This window comes from Heptranchias perlo, chromosome 26 (genome assembly GCF_035084215.1).
Source record: "Heptranchias perlo isolate sHepPer1 chromosome 26, sHepPer1.hap1, whole genome shotgun sequence".
Taxonomy (NCBI): Eukaryota; Metazoa; Chordata; class Chondrichthyes; order Hexanchiformes; family Hexanchidae; genus Heptranchias; species Heptranchias perlo.
The window spans coordinates 29,227,649-29,247,523 of NC_090350.1; the positions used below are offsets into that span (position 1 = coordinate 29,227,649).

The 19,875-nt window shown below is 41.7% G+C and overlaps 2 protein-coding genes across 4 annotated transcripts in view; both read left to right on the forward strand.

Annotated features, from left to right (window-relative positions):
* The window catches only part of LOC137342626 (myotubularin-related protein 9-like), a 32,827-nt gene extending 23,528 nt beyond the window's left edge, over positions 1–9,299 (forward strand). For both annotated transcript variants that reach the window (XM_068006653.1, XM_068006654.1), the window contains 2 exons: positions 3,183–3,334; positions 7,252–9,299. In XM_068006653.1, the coding sequence (XP_067862754.1) occupies positions 3,183–3,334; positions 7,252–7,397 (298 nt within the window). In that variant the 3' untranslated portion in view covers positions 7,398–9,299. The remainder of the gene's footprint in view (positions 1–3,182; positions 3,335–7,251) is intronic.
* Positions 9,300–15,227: 5,928 nt separating this feature from the next.
* The window catches only part of LOC137342846 (L-threonine 3-dehydrogenase, mitochondrial-like), a 29,682-nt gene continuing 25,034 nt past the window's right edge, over positions 15,228–19,875 (forward strand). The window contains exons 1-2 of one of the 2 annotated variants that reach the window (XM_068007025.1): positions 15,228–15,428; positions 15,578–15,826. In XM_068007025.1, the coding sequence (XP_067863126.1) occupies positions 15,792–15,826 (35 nt within the window). In that variant the 5' untranslated portion in view covers positions 15,228–15,428; positions 15,578–15,791. Of the gene's footprint in view, positions 15,429–15,577; positions 15,827–17,077; positions 17,307–19,875 lie in introns of those variants that run through there. The other variant, XM_068007026.1, reaches the window with a different exon arrangement.

Sequence of the window (19,875 nt, forward strand, 5' to 3'; positions counted from 1 at the left end):
TACCCATGTACATCCCTGAGGTTGTTCAGCATAACCCATGAACCTACCCCATGCTTCCTAATGGTGATAGTTACCCATTTTTCTCTGCATATATGACCTCTCTGTATGTGCCTTATACAGCCTATGCAGCATGTAAAGTAGAATGTTACCTGTACAGAACTTAGTTAAGAAAGTTCACATTGCAGACTCCAGCTCAAGTGAAACTGCTCTGTAAGATTTAAAGATTGGCTTAAAGCATGCCAGGAAGCAACTGTCAAAAATACCACTGTTTTGACTCAGGCAAAGGAAGTTCATTGGTCAGTTTACAGCGCTGTTGTTAATATCACCCTTTGCTGCTTGAGGCCATTGTTAGAATTTTTATGTAGTTCTCTAACAGCTGATCTATATCATCACTGATGTGAGTGTGCTGACATTGAGTGGTGTCCATCAGAAGAGACTGTAAAAGGACTGTAAAGGTGAATCAGTGGACGATACTAGAGTCGATTTTAGCCCTGCCCTCCCAACGGGAACGTGCAGGGGGGTCTTAAGATGGTGGGGGGCGTCGTGCCAGGCAGGCAGGGGCCTAATCTACATGGAAAAGTCATGGCCCGATGATGTCATTGGCGCAGCGGTTCCATTTTAATTGAAAATCCATGAAGGCCTACATGAGGCCAAACCCAACAGCACGATCTGGCAGGAGACAGCAGTGGCCAGAAGATGTCAAGGTGAGTATCAAAATTTTACTTTTATGTGGAACCTTTGTGGACTAGGAAGTACAGGAGTGCTCACCTGAGCCTCGCAAGGAGTCCTTGGGCTCCCCATCTACAGTCTTGCCTTTCCCTCCCAGTGGCAGCATCTTCATTCAAACCCCCTCCCCAGCACTGACCATGATGGGGACCATTTCCTTGTGACCCCAGCATCCTCAGGCTCCTGACCACTGGCCCTGATATCACTCCCATTGGTTTTGAGAGGGAGACAGTGCTGCTTTATTGAAATCAGGACAGGGAGTTAAAATGGCGGGAGTTCAGCCCTGAACGTGCCCCGAGTTAAAATCAACCCTACTCTGTGAGGACTTCACCCCTGAAATACCATGTGATGTGGAGTTCAAACGTTCAGATAACCTTTTTGTTGTCTATCTCATTTTCACTTCCTCGTTAGATTCCAGACAAAGGCCATAAGTTCAGTCAAGCCCCACTTATATGCAACTCGGATGTGTGCAATTCTAGCTATGTGCAACAAATTCCTTCCTCAGCTTTAATATAAATTGGCCAACCATTAAAAAGAATCAATTTCAACAAAAGTTGAATTGCCTGTTTGAATAACAACGACACCTTTTGATTGGTGTGATGCTGTCCCAACATAGTATAAGATATGCGATTTGAGAACCTTTTCATTCATTCATCTGACGAAGGAGATAATCTCCGAAAGCTTGTGATTTTAAAATAAATTTGTTGGACTATAACCTGGTGTTGTAAGATTCCTTACAACAAAAGTTAAGACATAGCCACCAGTATTCTTGCAAAATTCAGTGAGTGAGGGGAGTTAATAAAATCTTCAGAATTTGCAAGAGGCTTTTCCCTTTACTTCTCTTGATGCAATGTAAAAGCTCTGTATAACACAACCTCAGCTTCAATTTTCCACTCAGTGCAGGCTAAGTAACCTCTTTATACAGTGGAACATCGATTATCCAAGATTATATCATTTGCACTCTTGATTATCCAACAATATTTTTGCGGGAGTTTTAAGTTAGGAGGTCAACGGGACTCGGGCTGCCAGAAAAAAAAACTTTAAGTTCAAAATGAAATAAGATTCATGAGGTCTATTTAAAACACCCGTTGAAAGGAGATTTGGGGAGACCCAATTAACTGCTAATTTCCATTATCCACATTGACCTCCATTATGGTGGATAATTGAATTCCACTATAATGAAAGTTTTTTTCCTCTGAGATGAGCTGGTTCTCTGGTGAGGGAATTCATCATTAACCACTTCTTGCTATAAGCTATTGGTGAAGGAAGACTCCTCCTCCTTCCTCATGTCACTCGAAGATACACCACAGGAAGTTGTCTCCCACAGTGTAATTCAAATTGATTCTTTCTTCACAGATTGACTGAGAGTGCAGATTCAAACTTCACCATTTTAAGAATGAAAGAGGAAATGGTCACATTTTCAAAATATGTGGTTATCTCTTACTGGAGATCCAGCACATTTCAGACAGCCAAAATTTGTTCAAAAAAGTTTGCTGGCTGTGGAAAATTGTAACTGCGACTATATCATAGACAAAGGAGATGACCATTATTTTCATTGCAGCTTGGATCAGGCCATATTAATGTAACTCTGCTTGTATGCAGACTATGTTCTGGTAATGATGTTACACAGACGAGGCTTGGCTGTGTCTCTTCCACAGGTCTTAAGACACTTTTTTATTGATAGCATGCCGCTGACAGCAAGCATGTGGTATTCTTGCCACTGACAACATCGATCTATATAAATGAGGTGAATTCTCTATCTCCAGTGACCTTCTAAAGGTGGCTTTTCCTAAGTCCCAAGTTTAGTAAATAAAGGCATAGAAGACATATGGCTTCCTATTGGCCATCCACTATGTCCATGTAAAAAAGAGAGAAGGACACTCAAAGGTCCCAGGCCCCCTCTCCTGGAGCCCCACCATCAATATAAAAGTGTCTTTACTCCTATGGTCTCTTCCTGGCTTTTAAAAATATCAATGTGTGTAACACATAACAGAGTTCTTATTTGGAATGGAATTTGATTCTATTCAGATGAACGTGTGTAAATAGGAACATTTACTTAGTGGCGATTAATGCCATCTGCTTGTATGAAACCTAATGTGGCATCACTTACTGTTCAGAGATAAATTAGCACATAATCTCGTACATGAATCATAAATTGCCATTTTATTTTAAGTCCCAGAAAATTAGGATTCAGACTAATCATTAGCAGATTAGTCACTGGCTAGGACTTTCCAGTAAATCGGGTGAGTGGAATTAATCAGCCCCATTATTATTGTGTCCTGCTTCTTGTCACTTGTTTCATCTGCAAATTGGAAGAAAATAAAAGAGCTCTGTTGTATCAGATTGCCCCAAGTTTGCAAGAATTGGCAGGAAATATTAAAAAGTGGCAACAGAGACACTCTTTAAAGTACATTTAATTTCTGAATATTTTCCTTATTGTTATGCATTATTTGTAGGTTTATTCTAAATGTGAAGGAAAAGACCATATCCATTTGGGCCTGGATGAACAGTCCTTGTGAGCGAAAACAATACCTAAATCCTCTGTATGAAAATAACAGCCTCACCATATGGCCATCAGTAGCTCCACAGAGCTTGCAACTTTGGCAAGGTATGTATGACTAAAATATTCACCGACGAGTACAAACCAGGCTACTTTCTCCACTTTCTTTCTGGTCTCCTTGGCTCACCTATCAACAGGAGCCAATAGAACAGGCAGGTAACATGTTCTCCTCTACCAATGCCACTGTAGCTCAGATCGTGAGAAATCTATAAGAGGAGCCTGGTGATGACAGCCCCTTTGATTTTTCAATCCCTATGAGGGAACATGCATGGCCCATGCCTCCCCACACCAATGATAGTTGAAATTTGGTGGTCTTGGATCACACATTCACTGAGTTTTACTTAGAGGGGTTGCTGATCTGGGAGAATCAAGTAGAATAGTATTACTGTAACATGCATGGAAACATCAGCAATGGCCCCTGACAGTTGAGTGCAGCAGCTACCCCCCAACCCCAGAAGAAAAGGGAAGGGCACTGTTTACAAATACAATCCACATAAGAATGTGTGAATAATGACTGTACATGAGGATGTCAGCATTGCATTGACAATTACAGAAATAATCAAGGAAGGAGATTGTTCTATCACATGTCTGTTTTATCACAATAGTATCATTCACAAAATCGCCCATTATTAAATTCACTCCTATCATCAGGTTTTTTTTTACAGCTGCAATCTTTATGCTAATTTTATTCCATTTGCGAATCCGTTTGTATCGTCCAAATCCATTGTGTTCTGACTTTGTTTTGCTGACGTCTAATTCTATGGTAGCCCAGATAGGTGTACGTCATTTGCTTTATTTTTTGTGAATTTCCTACTCTTCAAGATGATGGATGTTAGTACTGGGGAATGGAACATTTTGCAGTTCTGGACACCCAGTGTTAGCATGAAGTACTCCTAAGTCAGGCATAGCATGATTTGATGCAGAATAAAACTCCCACTGCTCTGCCTCAACCTGAAAAGACCATCCCTTCTGCACGAGCATAATATTTATCCATTTCCTACACCAACCATCCCGTGGGCTTGCTGAGTGAGATTGACAATTTAGTGTCATTCGATATTGAATTGAGGTAGTGTTGTGCTTTGGGCCCCTGTCTGTTTGAATTGGATTGATATTGCCCAAACTTATTTTAGTTTGGACCATACAGCTGGCAGACAGAGGAAATTATTATCTCATGCATGACATCTAATTCCACATTTTTGTTGCTGTCCGATTTTAGTGGATGGAATGCCTAATGCCTGTTTTAGGTTACTTCACAGAAAGCCCCACTCAGGTTTCCTGAGCAGCCGCCACGGCCTAATCAGGGCCGCCAACTAAAGGTACGTTAATCCTTCCAGGAGGAGCAGGTATGGTCCCCCTAATCCATAGTCATCAAGATGGCCCCCCACCATCGCCCATTCCAACTCCCCCCCCGCCCCAGGATTTACTTTGGGCCTCTTCTAGCAAGGCAAATGGCCTAACATTTGTCTAAGTAAATGTGCGAGCTGCCTGCGGAGGCACAACAGGTTTTGGGCCAGCCTCGGTCCTTACACTGTCTGCGCAGCGCCAATTCTTAGCCTAGAAACAGGCCCAGACAAATTTCCACCCCAAAATCTAGCATTATTGATATGGTAGCTTCCAGTGAGGTTTGGTTTGATGACCAGTGCTGGGAAAAAAGTTCAAGCTTACTCATCCATTGTAAGGCAGGATTTCTTCAAATTTGTTTAAATTAACTTTTTAACTTACCAAATCCTGTTATTTGAAGTATAAAAATAAGAAATAAATCCTAAAGGAATAAAAAGAGATCTCTAGAAAGAATCTAGTCAGGTCGGTATAGAAGTCCTGCAGCCATTCAGAAAAGGTTTGGTACAAGGAAGTAGAGAAAGAAAAAATATAAGTTTTGAGATAAACAGATAAACATATTTGCAAGTCATCTACTTGCTATGTTTCTTAATGAGCCACAAACTCACCATGAGCCAGCTGGTGAGAATCTCGGTGATGGAAATGGCCAAAGACCCCTTCAAAGTCAAACTCACTGCCAAATCCATTCTGAAAACTGATGGAGGGCATCTCAATGAGGTTAAAGGTACATCCGAAATATCACTTGGAATTAATTTAATGATGGGTAGGATTGATTCAGTACTTGATCGCTGGAGCCTCTCTAACAAGCTATTATTGCAGCCATGTGCACATACTTCTTAAATTGGCTCGCTTAATAGAAACAACTGGGCAGAACTCCATGTTTTCCACAGTGGCATCCCATTATGAGGCTCCCTCCAACTGCACTATCCACTGAAACGGAGGACTATAAGACAGAAGCTACTACACAAAATTGAATAGAATTTTTAAATTTAAAAATAAAACAAGCCAAAATAGGGATATGAAATGATGATAGCACAAAATATAGAACATGAAGTGAGAATAATTGAAATGACTGAAAGCTACCAGCAAATAAGAATACTGAGGGAAAAAAGATACAATGCAACTGAAGCTACATAATAAGACATGAAGGAATGATCTCTGCAGTAATGCAGAGAGATGCCATAGACTCAGAAACATGATGAATTAAGAGAGAGATTGGGGGGAAAATAGTTGATTTCAAAGGACAGTATACGTACGTCTCATTATTTTTTGAATGCTTTCCCTGTAGATATTAGCCAGACATCTTTGGATGAAGAGTGTTTAAATAATTATTGAAGCGAGTAAGAAAAGCTGATTCAAAAAGGAAAAAAATCCTTTTTTGTGTTAGATAAGGCTAACAATTGGTTCAGGGCAGCAATTGAAGATTGATATGTGTGAACGTAGAAATATCTCTCCTCGAAGAACACCGAAAGGAATGCATTTTCATGAATGAGTACAGGCAAATTACCTGTAATGCTTAAAGAATTAGACTCAAATGAGATTTTTCACATAAGCTGCATGGGAGCTTTACAAAATGTGTGCAGTGCTGTTGAAAGTACTAAGTTTTAGAAACTACCCAAAACTGATGAGAAGGGAAGGAATTGGAGCTGAATCAACAGCAGCAAAATCACAGATGACTATTAACATGCCTGAAAAGCAGAAGTTAACTAGCTGATAATATGTTTTAAAATTGTAGATAGACTTTCTTTAGTAGCTCAAAAGTTTTGTAATTTTATTAGTTTGAAATCTGGAGACCGAGTTATAAAAATAGACCATTTCAATACAACTTATGTTGAAGAAGAATCAGAGGGAGAAAGGATGGAATAGGCCCATCCATCTGCAGCTGTTCTAAAGAAGAAAATGAGTTTAGGAAGAGTGCTTTCAATTTAAACTGTTGACTCTTCATCAATGCAATGGTAAAGATAGCGGGGGGGAAATCTCGTTGCTGGTGAAAGATAGTCTTATTTAGCCTGTAGATTTTCAGCTTTGTTATCACCTAACATTTGGGTTCCTCTCAACAATGAAGTTGCTTTGTTTGTGATGGTAATCCAGGCTGGCACTCATGCTGCTAAAATTAAATGAAGAATTCAAAATAAAGCATTATCATGTACACGGTGAAATAGATATCCCAAAGTCTAAAGGAAGAAGCCCCATAGAAGCAACACTAGCACATTGGAAAGAGGAGCAGAAGAAAGGAAGATGAAGAGAAAGAAGACTAGGGAAAGAAAAGGATTAATGAGGAGATGGAGGGATAATGATAATGAAGTAAGAGGAAGAGTGTAGAAGATAAAATGGAGAAAAAAGGGTTACAAAAGAAGAGAAGATGGGTGGGAGGAACACGAGGAAGAAGGAAGTCAATGGAAGAGAGAATAGGTGGAAAGGGAATGAGGAGGATGTGAGAAAAGGAGAAAGCAATAAAGAGAAAGGGTGGGACAGGGAAACAGAGATGAGAGTAAAAGGACAGAAAGTGAGATAAAGAAAAGAGGGAAAAAGTGGAAAATTCACCTTTGTCAAAATGTGAATACTGAGTTGGTCTAGTTATCTGTTATGTCTGCCACATCAGTGATATTTTGTTGTTTTTGTTTCAGGCTTGTTCCTAAGATGGAATCGATCAACAGAACATCTGAATGAGGCTTGGGAGCAGATTAATCAAATCATGGAACACAGCAAGACAAAATCAAGTCCAACAAATACAGAACTGCCAGTGCCAGAGGAAGACTATGCTAGAGACTAGAAACTTTCAGCATTTGGCACTCAGACCATACTCAGATGTCAGTATAACTCTGAATGATTTTCAGAACTCTCAGCCTTTAAGGACAGGTTTGTTCCTTTCGAGGTCACCACTAGCTGTATGACGGTAGAAAGGACAAAGTTAAAACTGGCACCTTGTACCCACAGAAGTGGAAGTAGGAAACCATTGATTAACTGAGTTGAAAGGAGAGTTGAAGGAAAGCAGTTGCCATTCCAATAATCACAACTATTTTTGAATAAAAGTTTTTTTAAAAACATTTTAAAAACTTTATTATTTTCTCTTTTGGTGAGAAAACTATGATAAATTAGCTGTGAACATGTCATGAGTAGTAAGATATTTTTGGTATTATTAAATCCTGTAGCTACTGATTATTTAGCTAGCTTATATTAGCTTGTACATGTACGTGTTTCCAATCTGAAGAAACAGAAGTAGGTACATGGTTAGCGCCAACGATTCAAGTAATTTGGTCCACATTGGGGCAGCCAAGTTCTCTGTGGAATCTCTCCAGAACTTGAACTGGGTCAGCCCACATCATCCTCCTGGATGCTATTTAAAAAAAAATAGAAATAGCATTGTTTTCAATATAATTGGACAGCTTTGTCATATTTTTGAAAGACTTTCTCTTCTGAAGATATTCCAGTGTAGAGTTTTTTTGTCTTGACAATATCATTTGCATTTACACAATTATCGGCAAAAATAAAATGAAGCCATAGGTCCATTAAATGACTGGGAGGTGATTGAGCCGTCTTTGTGCCCACTGCGAAAGCACAGCTCTTGGCATCCTATTGCTTTGATTTATGCAGAGAAGTTCAATAAGTGGCCTGCAATAGGATTGAAAGATAAGATTTCAGTGTACTGCTGTATAAAAGATTTGGGCATCTACTTTCCTCCACAGGAAGGACAAGGGTTCAGTTAAAAAAGATATTACTATAGGAGACGTTAGAGTTATGACCCACGCATAACTATGGGTTTATTTTTTTAAGCAACAGAACAGATAAAAGTCTTATTCCAGGTTTACTGTTTCAGTAAGTCACAAATTCATTGAGTTTAAATAAATATTGCATTTTAATAGTTTTATTGTTTAATTTAGATTGAAAGGGTGACAGCTATAAAAGCAATGCAATGCCATCCAGTGGTGGAAATGAAGTACTGCAATAATATATTGGTGTGACTGGTTCAGCAGACGTCCTCCCAACCCTCCTCCACCTAATTCATATTAAAACTGTACAAAAGTGAGGAGATACTGAATCATGAATGTTAACAGTTTGCCATATATCCTATTAATATATTTCAGGGCATTTTAGAGTTTGAATGTCTCTTCTACAATTTTAAATCGCAGTCCAATCACTGGTTGTTTTACAGAACACTTAGTTTGATGGTATCAATCAAATGTAATTGGTTTAACAGAATAATTAATAACATTGCACTGAAACATTCTTCCTTTTCCTCTCCTTTATAGTTAAAATTCTAATTATTATTGAATATCAGTTACATAGGAACATAGGAACAGGAGTAGGCCATTCGGCCGCCCATGCCTGCTCCGCCATTTGATAAGATCATGGCTGATCTGTGATCTAGCTCTATATACCTGCCTTTGGCCCATATCCCTTAATACCTTTGGTTGCCAAAAAGCTATCCATCTCATATTTAGATTTAGCAATTGAACTAGTATCAATTGCCGTTTGCGGAAGAGAGTTCTAAACTTCTCCAAAAGCTCTATCTTTTTTTCAAAGTGACTAGGAAATTTTGTGTTCATGGGATTAAGGCAGGTTTTATTTAACCTATCAGATAGACATGGGTTTGTTACTTCTGCGCACTAATAAAGTTTCAAAACATTTATATTTGTATAAAATCAAAATTTAAATAAAATTTATTAGCACAATGCCCATTTGTAAAATTGTATTGTATTTTTCAATGTGCTGAACCTTTGCAATGTCAAACATTTAAACATGAAGTTGCAGTGGCCCCTTTTCAACATAATTTCTATCAATTTACCATATTCAGATGTGATCACCTATGTGCAACTGAACTGATATGAAACACAGTCATCAATGAATATGACTGCAGTAAGAGTTACATTATTGTGTGAGTACATGCACCTATGTGTGTTGGGAGAGACTTGAAGGGTTTGGGGGGGTGGGGTTCTATGGGTGGATCTTCCCCTGTCTCTCCCCCCCCCCCCCCCCCCACCATAGTATTAGGGTGTGACTAGGAGAGTTCCTAGGCTTCCTTGGGAAATTACACCCAGTACACTTTCTAATAGGCCCCAAACCTTTACTAGCCTGAGATAATTGACCTCAGAGGGGATCAATTACTTACTCTGCGGGACAAAGGCCCGGCTCGGAGCATAGACTTTATTTCTTCAGGCCAGTAGTCTAGATTGAAGATTGGCTATAATTATTTATACATACAGTCAACAAGTACAGTGCACTCAAGCAGCTCATAATCACTCTCAAACATTCTGTAGGCCAGGTACTTTATATCACCTTTTGGAGATGGGGCTGGGTACAAATGTCAAAACCAATGAATGAGTTATAAATAATAACATAATAATACAAGCCCCACATACAAAAAAGTGAGACACACTATATACAATAGAGCAACACTGCGTGAGGCCCCTCATTCTCTTTCCCCCTTATCTTGTCCCCTCCTTCCTCCTACTCTTCCTCACCCTCTCCTGAAGCCTGGTGCTTTTGTTCTTCTTTCTTCATTCTCTACCTTCCTACTCCTACCCTTTTTCTAGACCTCTCACTCGTTCTCATTTGTCCTCTCTCTCAGATTCCACTAAATTCAAGAATATAATGTCCACTTCAAGAGACGTTTCTCTGTGAACAGGGGCAGCACGCAAGATCTAGCTGAGACCAGTAAAACAGCATGGGGAATGGGAGACAAGCTGATATTCTAAACTAGACAGAAATTTAGCCTATTATCAAAAGCCTCTTGTAAACAAGCTTTTGAATTTAACTGAGATACTCTATAAATAATTATAGCCAATCTTCAATCTAGGCTACTAGCCTACTATTAAAATTCTTGTGTCTGCATGCACTTCCTGTCCACCAAACCTTACTTTCTGGTGTCACATTCTTGTCATACTTTTGTCAATTTTTTCCTATTATAAATTCCTATGTCCAAATTTATAATGGAAACTCTATATGACCTTGTTACACTGTAATTATACCCTCCTGCCAGTGATGGTGCCTCAGTTTTTAGTCTCCCAGCTCCTTAGCATGCAGAGAAACTACTTCTCTGCTTCTCAAACTGCAGTCAGCTTTTGCAATTTAATGATAAATAATATCAAATAAAAGTATTATATATAAGTAAGGACAGAATTGATGATGTTAAAATGGAGACTGAATGTATATATACTTTATGTTCTATATCTATCCATGTGGCCTCTCTCAGTTCACTGCTCTCCTATCCTCCCTTAATCTCTCCCTCAATATAAACCTCATGGCCCGGCATATCCCTCACTGTACCATTACCAACAAGCCAGGGATCAACCCTGGTTCAGTGAGAAGTGTAGAAGAGCATGCCAGGAGCGGCATCAGGCGTACCTAAAAATGAGGTGCCAACCTGGTGAAGCTACAACACAGGACTACATGCATGCTAAACAGTGGAAGCAATATGCTATAGACAGAGCTAAGCGATCCCACAAACAACGGATCAGATCAAAGCTCTGCAGCCCTGCCACATCCAGTCATGAATGGTGGTGAACAATTAAACAACTAATGGGAGGAGGAGGCTCCGTAATCATCCCCATCCTTAATGATGGCAGAGCCCAGTAAGTGAATGCAAAAGACAAGGCTGAATCGCTTGCAACCATCTTCAGCCAGAAGTGCCGAGTGGATGATCCATCTCAGCCTCCTCCTGATATCCCCACCATCACAGAAGCCAGTCTTCAGCCAGTTCGATTCACTCCAGGTGATATCAAGAAATGGCTGAGTACACTGGATACAGCATAGTCTATGTGCTCAGACAATATCCTGGTTTAGTGCTGAAGACTTGTGCTCCAGAACTAGCCGCGCCTCTAGCCAAGCTGTTCCATTACAACTGCAACACTGGCATCTACCTGACAAAGTGGAAAATTGCCCAGGTATGTCCTGTCCACAAAAAGCAAGACAAATCCAATCCAGCCAATTACCGCCCCATCAGTCAACCCTTTATCATCAGCAAATGATGGAAGGTGTCGTTGACAGTGCTATCAAGTGGCAGTTACTCACCAATAACCTGCTCACCGATGCTCAGTTTGGGTTCCACGAGGACCACTCGGCCCCAGACCTCATTACAGACTTGGTCCAAACTGGACAAAAGAGCTGAATTCCAGAGGTGAGGTGAGAGTGACTGCCCTTGACATCAAGGGCTGATAAGTGGCAAGTAACATTCGCGCCAGACAAGTGCCAGGCAAGGACCATCTCCAACAAGAGAGAGTCTAACCTCCTCCCCTTGACAAACAATGGCATTACCATCGCCGAATCCCCCACCATAAACATCCTGGAGGACACCATTTACCAGAAACTAAACTGGACCAGCCACATAAATTCTGTGGCTACAAGAGCAGGTCAGAGGCTGGGTATTCTGCGGCGAGTGACTCACCTCCTGACTCCCCAAAGACTTTCCACCATCTACAAGGCACAAGTCAGGAGTGTGAAAGAATACTCTCCTCTTGCCTGGTTGAGTGCCGCTCCAATAACACTCAAGAAGCTTGACACCATCCAGGACAAAGCAGCCCACTTGATTGGCACCCCATCCACCACTTTAAACATTCACTCCCTCCACCACTGATGCACCGTGGCTGCAGTGTGTACCATCTACAAGATACACTGCAGCAACTCACCAAGGCTTCTTCGATAGCACCTCCCAAACCCGTGACCTTTACCACCTAGAAGGATAAGGGCAGCAGGCGCATGGGTACAACACAACCTGCAAGTTCCCCTCCAAGTCACACACCATCCTGACTTGGAAATATATTGTCGTTCCTTCATCGTCACTAGGTCAAAATCCTGCAATTCCCTACCTAACAGCACTGCGAGAGAACCTTCACCACATGGACTGCGGTGGTTCAAGAAGGCGGCTCACCACCACCTTCTCAAGGGCAATTAGGGATGGGCAATAAATGCTGGCCTCGCCAGCAATGCCCACATCCCATGAATGAATAAAAAAAAACTCCCCTACCCATATTCACAGCCATCCTCTCGACCTTGCCATTTCACGTGGCCTCTCTACTCCCATCGTGTCAATCGCAGATAAGGCCATCTCTGATTACTTCCTTGTATCCCTCTCCACTCACATCTCCCTTCCCTCTCTCAACCCCACTCCACGTCCGCTCCTGGAAAAAACTCTCCACCAAGTCACTTACAATGGCACTTTCAATTTCCCAATTGTATAGCCTTTGACCCTCCATTCACCATGACATTTCCGCAGCTATCGATCTGCTCAATCACACACTCACCTCCACCTTTGATGCCCTTTTCCTCATTAAAATCATTATTCTCTCTCACTCTGGTCATGTCCCCTGGTATGGCCCTCATCTCTACTCCCTTAAGTCCAAGGGATGCGGACTTGAACGTTTATGGTGGACAACTGGTTTAGCCAGTCATTGCCAGATCTGGCTGGATCACGTAAAGCACTATCGGGTCCTGCTCTCCTCTGCCAAAACTGTTCGCTATTTCAGGATCATCCTGGAATGGAAAGATAACCTCTGGCTTCTCTTCACTACAATCCTTCTTAAGCCCCTCTCCCCTGCCTCCTCCACCCTCACCTCCAACAACAAGTGTGAGGAGCTCATGGACTATTTTGTCACTAAGATTGAGAACACCCGTTCAGCTGCCTCTATTGCTTCCTTCCCTTCCCCAGCCAGCAAGCTAAACTTTCGCTAATGTTCCCCCCTGCCCTAGCCCTGAACTTGCATCTTTCTCTAGTTTCTCTCCTATCTCCCCTTATGCCCTCTCCGAGCTCATCTTGTCCATGAGACCTACCTCCTTCTCCCTCAACCCTATTCCCACCAAACTGCTGACCACCCAACTTCCTTTCCTGGCCCCCATGTTAGCTGATATTGTTAACGTTTGTCTCTCCTCAGGTTCTGTCCCCCTCCCCTTCAAATCTGCCATCATCGACCCCCCCCCTCAAAAAAACCACACCCCTCTGTCCTTGCAAACAACCACCCCATCTCCAACCTCCATTTCCTCTCCAAAGTCCATGAACCTGTAGTTGCATCCCAAATCCGTGCCCATCTTTCCTGCAATATGTTTGAATCCCTCCAATCAGGTTTCCACCCCTGCACAGCACTGAAACGGCCCTTATCAAAATCACAATTTTCATCCTGTGTGAGTGTGACGATGGTAAACTATCCCTCCTCATCCTTCTCGACCTGTCTGCAGCCTTTGACATGGTTGACCATACCATCCTCCTCCAACGCCTCTCCTCCATCATCCAGCTGGGCGGGACTGCCCTCGCTTGGTTCCATTCTTATCTATCCAGTCATAGCCAGAGAAACAGCTGCAGTGGGCTTCTCTTGCCACTAATGCACCATTACCTCTGGAGTCACCCAAAGATCTATGCTTGGCCCCCTTCTATTTCTCATCTACACGCTGCCCCTTGCGACATTATCTGAAAACATAACGCCAGTTCTACATGTACGCTGATGACACCCAGGTCTATCTCACCACCACCTCTCTCGACCCCTCCACTGCCTTTTGATTTGTCACGCTGCTTATCTGACATCCAGTATCGTTTGCGCAGACATTTCCTCCAACCCAATATTGGGAAGACTGAAGCCATTGTTTTCAGTCCCGGCCACAAACTCCGTTCTCACCCACCAACTCCATCCATCTCCCTGGCTACTGTCTGAGGTTGAACCAGACCGTTCACAACCTTGGCATCCTATTTGAACCTGAGATGAGCTTCCGACCGGATAACCACTTCATCACCAAGACTGCCTACTTCCACCTCCGTAACGTTGCCTATCTCCTGCCCTGCCTCAGCTCTCCTGCTGCTGAAACCCTCATCTGTGCCTTTGTTACCTCAAGACTGGACTATTTCAATGCTCTCCTGGCCGGCCTCCCATCTTCCACCTCCATACACTTGAGCTTATCCAAAACTCTGCTGTCCAGATCCTAACTCGCACCAAGTCCCATTCACCCATTACCCCTGTGCTCGCTGACCTACATTGGCCCCCAGTCCGGCATCGCCTCGATTTTAAAATTCTCATTCTTGTTTTCAAATCTCTCCATGGCCTCACCCCTCCCTATCTCTGTAAACTCCTCCAGCCCTACAACCCTCTGAGACCTCTGAGCGCCTCCGATTCTGGCCTCTTGCGCATCCCCGATTTTAATCGCTCCACCACTGGCGGCCGTGCCTTCAGATCCAGGCCCTAAGCTCTGGAATTCCCTCCCTAAACCTCTCTACCTCTCTACCCCCCTTCAAGACGCTCCTTAAAACCTACCTGTTTGACCGAGCTTTTGGTCACCTGTCCTAATATCTCCTTAGGTGGCTCGGTGTCAATTTTTGTTTGATAATCGCTCCTGTGAAGCGCGGTGGGACGTTAAAGGCATTACATGAATACAAGTTGTTGTTGTATCTTATTAAAAATATGACGTCTGAGCACCACGGTCCAATTTTCATCCCCTTTCTAACCCTAGTTCACTCCCCACGTATAACTCCAGGGAAGGTGAACTTGTATCTTTAGAAAAGAAATGAGGCGAAGAATGGATATTTTTAAGAGTCTTGTAAGATGCATTTAGGTGTAGTTTTTAAAATATTTTCCTTGGAAATGTTGAAGTTAGTGCTATCAATATAGTGCTAGTGGTATTTTCAAAGCCCAATTCTTTACTTAAATCGCACTTCTGAATAAATTAAATCCGTAGTAAACAAGATGGACAAGTTATTACAGTGATGATGTTGAACACAGAATAATAGAAAGCCGAACATGTGAAAGAACTCAATCAGGCTGACGGATGGCCCTTCAATGATAGAGTACACTGCAGTGGGAATCTCCTCGCTTTGTCTTTTTAAAGGGTATTTATTTATTCTTTTCTTCTCACCCCTTTCTGCCATCTCTCTGTACCAGGCGTGAGAGAGAAGAGTGACTGTCTCCTGGACCTTTGTCTCACACGGAATGTGTGAGGAGAGTTCGACATGACCACTGATTGTCCCCTTTCTCCCAGAGAGGAACCGTCTGCTCCGAGCACAGCGTCTACCCGCGGGTCTGGCCGAAATCCTTAACCCACTCACCGCATAGGGAATCACAGAAAGCAAAGTCATGTTCTATCGCCCCGTGACGAGCCGAAGTTACAGTGCTGCTTGCTGCTCCAAATGCGTCACCCTACTACTTTTGCTTCACCTACTGCATAGATGCACGAATTTCGTATTTAACCTAGAATGTATGCACGTGGACTACACTCCTGCAAAAATAGGTAAAAACACACGTTTTCTAGAATGTAAAATTTGCATTTTCAGTAAATAAGTAATGTTAATAAATAAGCTTGACCTGGTCGCCGGGTGTATTTAATGTTGGTATTGGTGACTTGAACAAAGTGCTGCTGCAAAACATAGTCAGGAACAACAGTCAGTTTAAAATTCGCACATTTAATTTCAGGGAAAGCTCTATCTGAGATAGGTATAACTGTTGTTTTTGATTTGTGTCCATCCCCGAGTTGGTCTTTTCACTGTGTGCACGAGTGAAATATTAAATCTGTTTGACAAGAGTCATTAATTCTGATGCTGTATCCCCCCCAAACGAGTATAGATCTGAGATTGTGCAGTGGGACTTTGGTTAGTACGCTTTGAAATACCGGTAATAAAATATCCGGACAGGGTGGTGTGCTCTGCATTTAGAAATGAACGCTGTCACTCCTTGAGAAATGCAACTCCTCGTTGATTGTGCCTTATTTCCCGTGTAACTGTACACAACTAATCCAATCTTCCTGGGAAACAGAACAGATTTTAATCCCGCGTTTATTTGGCATTAATGAAAGGGGCTGTTTAAGGTTGATCGAGTGGCCTGTTTCTACTTAGTCCCTTCCATCAGTTAGTAAGTGTTTTGGACCCTCCCAACGGTGGAGTTTGTTAATAAACTGTGTCATGTCATCTCGGCCTGTATGTATAAGAAATGCTAATATTTAGCTATTGCAGGCGTGTGTATGGGAGGGGGAATGCGATGCTTGCTGTATCCTCCATTATCACACCACCCACACCCAGAATTCTAGATATCAGATATATGAAATTATTGTATAGAAAGTAATGGATAACTTGGAGTGATTATGAAACACTAATTTAATTAAATGGTTCAAATGAGCCATAAGCCACAAGCACCGCTCAATTTATAACTATTTCAACCTTGGGAGTATATTTCAGCCTTGAAATCAATCTTTGATAGCTGTAGCTATTTTTCTAATATATTCGTGTTTCAATTTCATACAGGGCTTTTAATTCTGTTTCTGGGTGATTTTCTGTGCCAGCAGCGACCCTCAGTGTGCTCAGTGTCATTAATATCAGTACAGCAACTTAAGGAAATAACCAAATCATTTCTAAGAAATGTCACATTCAGCACATTAGATTGGATTACTAGCCCGTGTGAAGTGAGCATGTGTGGCCCAATCAGAAATCCTGTCACAGATCGTAGTTATTCCACGGAGCAGTTTTAGTGCAATTCAATTAAATCTATTTTAAAAGCTCAAATCCCAATGAATTTCTGGTGAAGCTTATTCTAAGGACGGTTAGGCATAGATGTGTAACATTTCTCCTGCAGGGTGCTGTTTTTTTAAAATCAATTGTAAACAATTTTACAACACCAAGTTATAGTCCAGCAATTTTATTTTAAATTCACAAGCTTTCGGAGGCTTCCCCCTTCGTCAGGTGAACGATGTGAAATGAAATCCTCGAAATTAAATCAAGGTAAAGATATTGGAGTACTATTAATTTTTTTAAAAATCAATTAAAATGGCCTTTTCACCTCTATTCGCTGATTCAAAGCGTCAGAGGGGAAAACAATCATCCGGTGTCGTGCAATGCAGTCCTCTTGATGAATGCACAATTGAGGAGATTAACGTTTATGGAATCAAGAAGTTAATTTTCTGTGACTTTTTTATTTGACGAAAGTAGATCATTAAGCAGGGGGAATTTCCACTAACAACGTTTTCCAGTCTGAATGCGTTATGTGAATATTACTCCATGAAATTATTTTATCCGAATTGCCATCTTGTGGGGAATGCAGTGGGGCGTACTCGGTGCTTTGAAATATGAAGGCTCTTCCTCTGATTCGATAGTGCTAAAACTGCCGGAATGTACTCACTCTTTAGATTGTATCGGAAGGGCGGGTCACTGATTAAAGAAAACCCGCGAATCCTTGAAATAGGAAAATAAACAGAAAATGCAGGAATTACACCAGAGATCAGCCACTATCTGAAAAAAAAGATACATTAACGTTAAAATGTCTACCTAGTCCCGATACTGTACTGACTGAACTGTATATTTCCAATATTTCTGTTTTATGTCACTCGTGTTTTTATCTAATCGCAAGATTTCTATTGTTCATAGTAGATACAGCGCAGGAGGCCATTCGGCCCATCGTGCCTGTGCCGGCCCTTTGAAAGAGCTATCCAATTAGTCCCATTCCTCTGCTCTTCCCCACAGCCCTGTAATTTTTTTCCCTTCAAGTATTTATCCAATTCCCTTTTGAAAGTTACTATTGAATCTGCTTCCACCGCCTTTTCAGGCAGCGCATTTCAGATCATTACAACTCGCTGCATAAAAAAATAGTTTCCTCATGTCGTCTCTGGCTCTTTTGCCAATCACCTTAAATCTGTGTCCTCTAGTTACCGACCAGCAACAGAAGTTGCTGCACTGCAGGATTTGGATCTCTGCTGATGTGTGCGCTCTGTTTTAAAATACAGAAATAAGATACATAGAAATGCTTAGGAGTCACAACATAGAAATAGGCTAATGGGCCCAATCATTCCCTGTGGGTGTTTATCCTCTAGGCCAGCTAATAGTGCTTATAGCATTTACCAAGCCTGTTTCCCTATCCTTTCAATCCCTTTTCCTTCATCCACCTGTCCAATCTAATCTTAAACGTTGACATAGTTTTTGTTTCAACCAGTGGCATGGGGGGTTGTTCAGGGTGTTCAAACAACCCCCCAAAATCTCTATGATATTTTTTATTGGACCACTCCTTCCTTCTGTTGACCAGAGGTCACCGGTTACGGTTATTGGCTTAGTACAAAGAGGAGAAGAGTCAATTCTCTCTTAACTCTCAATTCGCTTTATTCACGTCGTTAGATCATATACATATAGCTTATACGTCTGGTTAGATATGGACATGCAGTTTGCACCAGGTTATACAGTTTTATACCCAAACTAGGATCTAAACGCACACCCACTAGGTTTCTCTGACACTCCCTGAGTGGTCACAGAATATAAAGGATAATACCCGAAAAGGAGAGCTGACGCTGGCCAGGCGTTCCATTCTCTCTCTCTCTTGACGTTGTCTCTACGTCCCTGACGTAGGTTCTTCCACTTCCGCAATGGTTGGTCTCTGGAGTCTTCGCTCTGGCTCCACGCCCCAGATTCTTCATTCTTATTCCGAATCTTATCTCTTCAAGCTGTGCTGTCTCTCTCCCTTTGGTTTAGGGTTGCTCGCCTAGTCCGTGTCTTCTCCTCATTGGCTCTGTCCCAAAGACTTAGGTAGCATTACCTCATTACTCCTTTTTTAAATAAGGACTTGTGTCTTATCACATCTCCTTTGTCTTTCACAAAACTTAGCTAATTCAAACCAGTTCCAGCCAGCTCGGGCCAGCGACTGAACTCAGGTTACTTCAGTTCAAAAGTTGCTTTTGCCTGTGTGTCAGCAGTTCGGAATAAACTCAGTAGTTTCTGCAGCCCCTGGCCAACACTTCGAAAGAACTTGCTTTAGATCACTTGATAGAACACAGAGACAAATGGTGCACTTCCAGAGCTACTCAGTTCCGCAATTCAACCAGTGAAAACTGATTAGTTGGGCTTGCCCTTATAAATGTTTATTGAGATATTACCCTGTCATATCCTTTCATAATTTTAAACACTTCTGTCATACCACCCATAATCTGTGTTATTTGAATAGAAAAGATCCATTTTTTTAAGTCTTCATATTTGTATTTCCTCAAACCAGGCAGCATTCTAGTGAATCTATGTTGTACCCTCTCTAAAGACTTACTATTCTTCCTCTAGTGTGCAGTCCAATTCTGCACACAGTTTTCTAACCAACCTTTTATTGAGGTTTTATATAGACTCATCATTATCTCTTGGCTTTTATATTCTATACCACTTGATAAAACTAAGAATTCCATTAGCTTTTTTACAGCCTTATCAGCCTGAGGTGCTATGTTAATGTTCTGTGAACTTGTATCACCAAACCCCTCTGCTCTTCCACAGCACTAACAAAGCCTACTTCTATTCAAAGTATAATTACTGCTGTAATTTTGTTTGT